This window comes from Propithecus coquereli, unplaced genomic scaffold (assembly GCF_000956105.1).
Source record: "Propithecus coquereli isolate 6110/MARCELLA unplaced genomic scaffold, Pcoq_1.0 Scaffold399, whole genome shotgun sequence".
Lineage (NCBI taxonomy): Eukaryota > Metazoa > Chordata > Mammalia > Primates > Indriidae > Propithecus > Propithecus coquereli.
The window spans coordinates 1,821,301-1,822,485 of record NW_012149718.1 but is presented as its reverse complement, the minus strand read 5'-3'; the positions used below and the strand labels follow the sequence as shown (position 1 = coordinate 1,822,485).

The 1,185-nt window shown below is 68.4% G+C and overlaps 1 protein-coding gene across 1 annotated transcript; it reads left to right on the top strand.

Annotated features, from left to right (window-relative positions):
* Nucleotides 1-267: 267 nt before the first annotated feature.
* Nucleotides 268-1,122, top strand: LOC105817075 (keratin-associated protein 10-12). Its single transcript, XM_012652688.1, has one exon. The coding sequence runs from the start codon at nt 268-270 to the stop codon at nt 1,120-1,122; it is 855 nt and encodes a 284-aa protein (XP_012508142.1).
* The last annotated feature ends 63 nt before the right edge of the window (nt 1,123-1,185 follow it).

Below are 1,185 nucleotides of genomic sequence, written 5' to 3'. Positions count from 1 at the left end.
GCCCCACAACCCGGCTGGGAGCACCCCCAGCCCACTCCTGCCCCCAGGGGAACAATGGGATGGGCTACAGCAGGATGTTTACGAGCTGGACAACCTCACAGGCAAACAAACATCCTAATGACGGCCTGGCCCGGCGCTCACCAACGAGGAAGGGGCGGCTGGGGGCTGGGACAACAGGGCGGGAGGGGTATAAAGGCCGACAGTGCCGAGCACCCCACACACTCCTCACCCACTCACCCACTCACACCTGCCCGGCTCAACCCCAGCATGGCCGCGTCCGCCGTGTCCGTCTGCTCCAGCGACCTGAGCTACGGCAGCCGGGTCTGTCTGTCCGGTTCCTGCGATTCCTGCCCCGACTCCTGGCAGGGGGACGACTGCCCAGAGAGCTGCTGCGAGCCCCCCTGCTGCGCCCCCAGCTGCTGCGCCCCGGCCCCGTGCCTGACCCTGGTCTGCAGCCCAGTGAGCTGTGTGTCCAGCCCCTGCCAGTCAGTCTGCACCAGCACCTGCACGCCCTGGTGCTGCCAGCAATCTAGCTGCCAGCCGGCTTGCTGCACCCCCTCCCCCTGCCAGCAGGCCTGCTGTGTGCCCGTGTGCTGCAAGCCCGTGTGCTGCAAGCCCGTGTGCTGTGTGCCCGTGTGCTCTGAGGCCTCCTCTTCATGCTGCCAGCAGTCTAGCTGCCAGCCGGCTTGCTGCACCCCCTCCGCCTGCCAGCAGGTCTGTTGTGTGCCTGTGTGCTACAAGGCTGTGTGCTGTGAGCCTGTCTGCTCTGGGTCTTCCTCTTCATGCTGCCAGCAGTCTAGCTGCCAGCCTGCTTGCTGCACCTCCTCCCCCTGCCAGCCGTCCTGCTGCAGACCTTCCTCCTGCGTGTCCCTCCTCTGCCGCCCCGTGTGCAGACCTGCCTGCTGTGCCCCCTCCTCCTCCTGCAAGCCCAGCTGCTGCCGCCCGGCCTCCTGCGTGTCCCTCCTCTGCCGCCCCGTGTGCAGACCTGCCTGCTGTGCCCCCTCCTCCTCCTGCCAGCCCAGCTGCTGCCGCCCAGCCTCCTGCGTGTCCCTCCTCTGTCGCCCTGCCTGCCCCCGCCCGGCCTGCTGTGGCCTCTCCTCGGGCCAGAAGTCCAGCTGCTGATGGGCACATGGGCCATGTCCCCCTCTCCGCTGCCCTCGGGATCCCGCCCCAGCACCAGCCTTG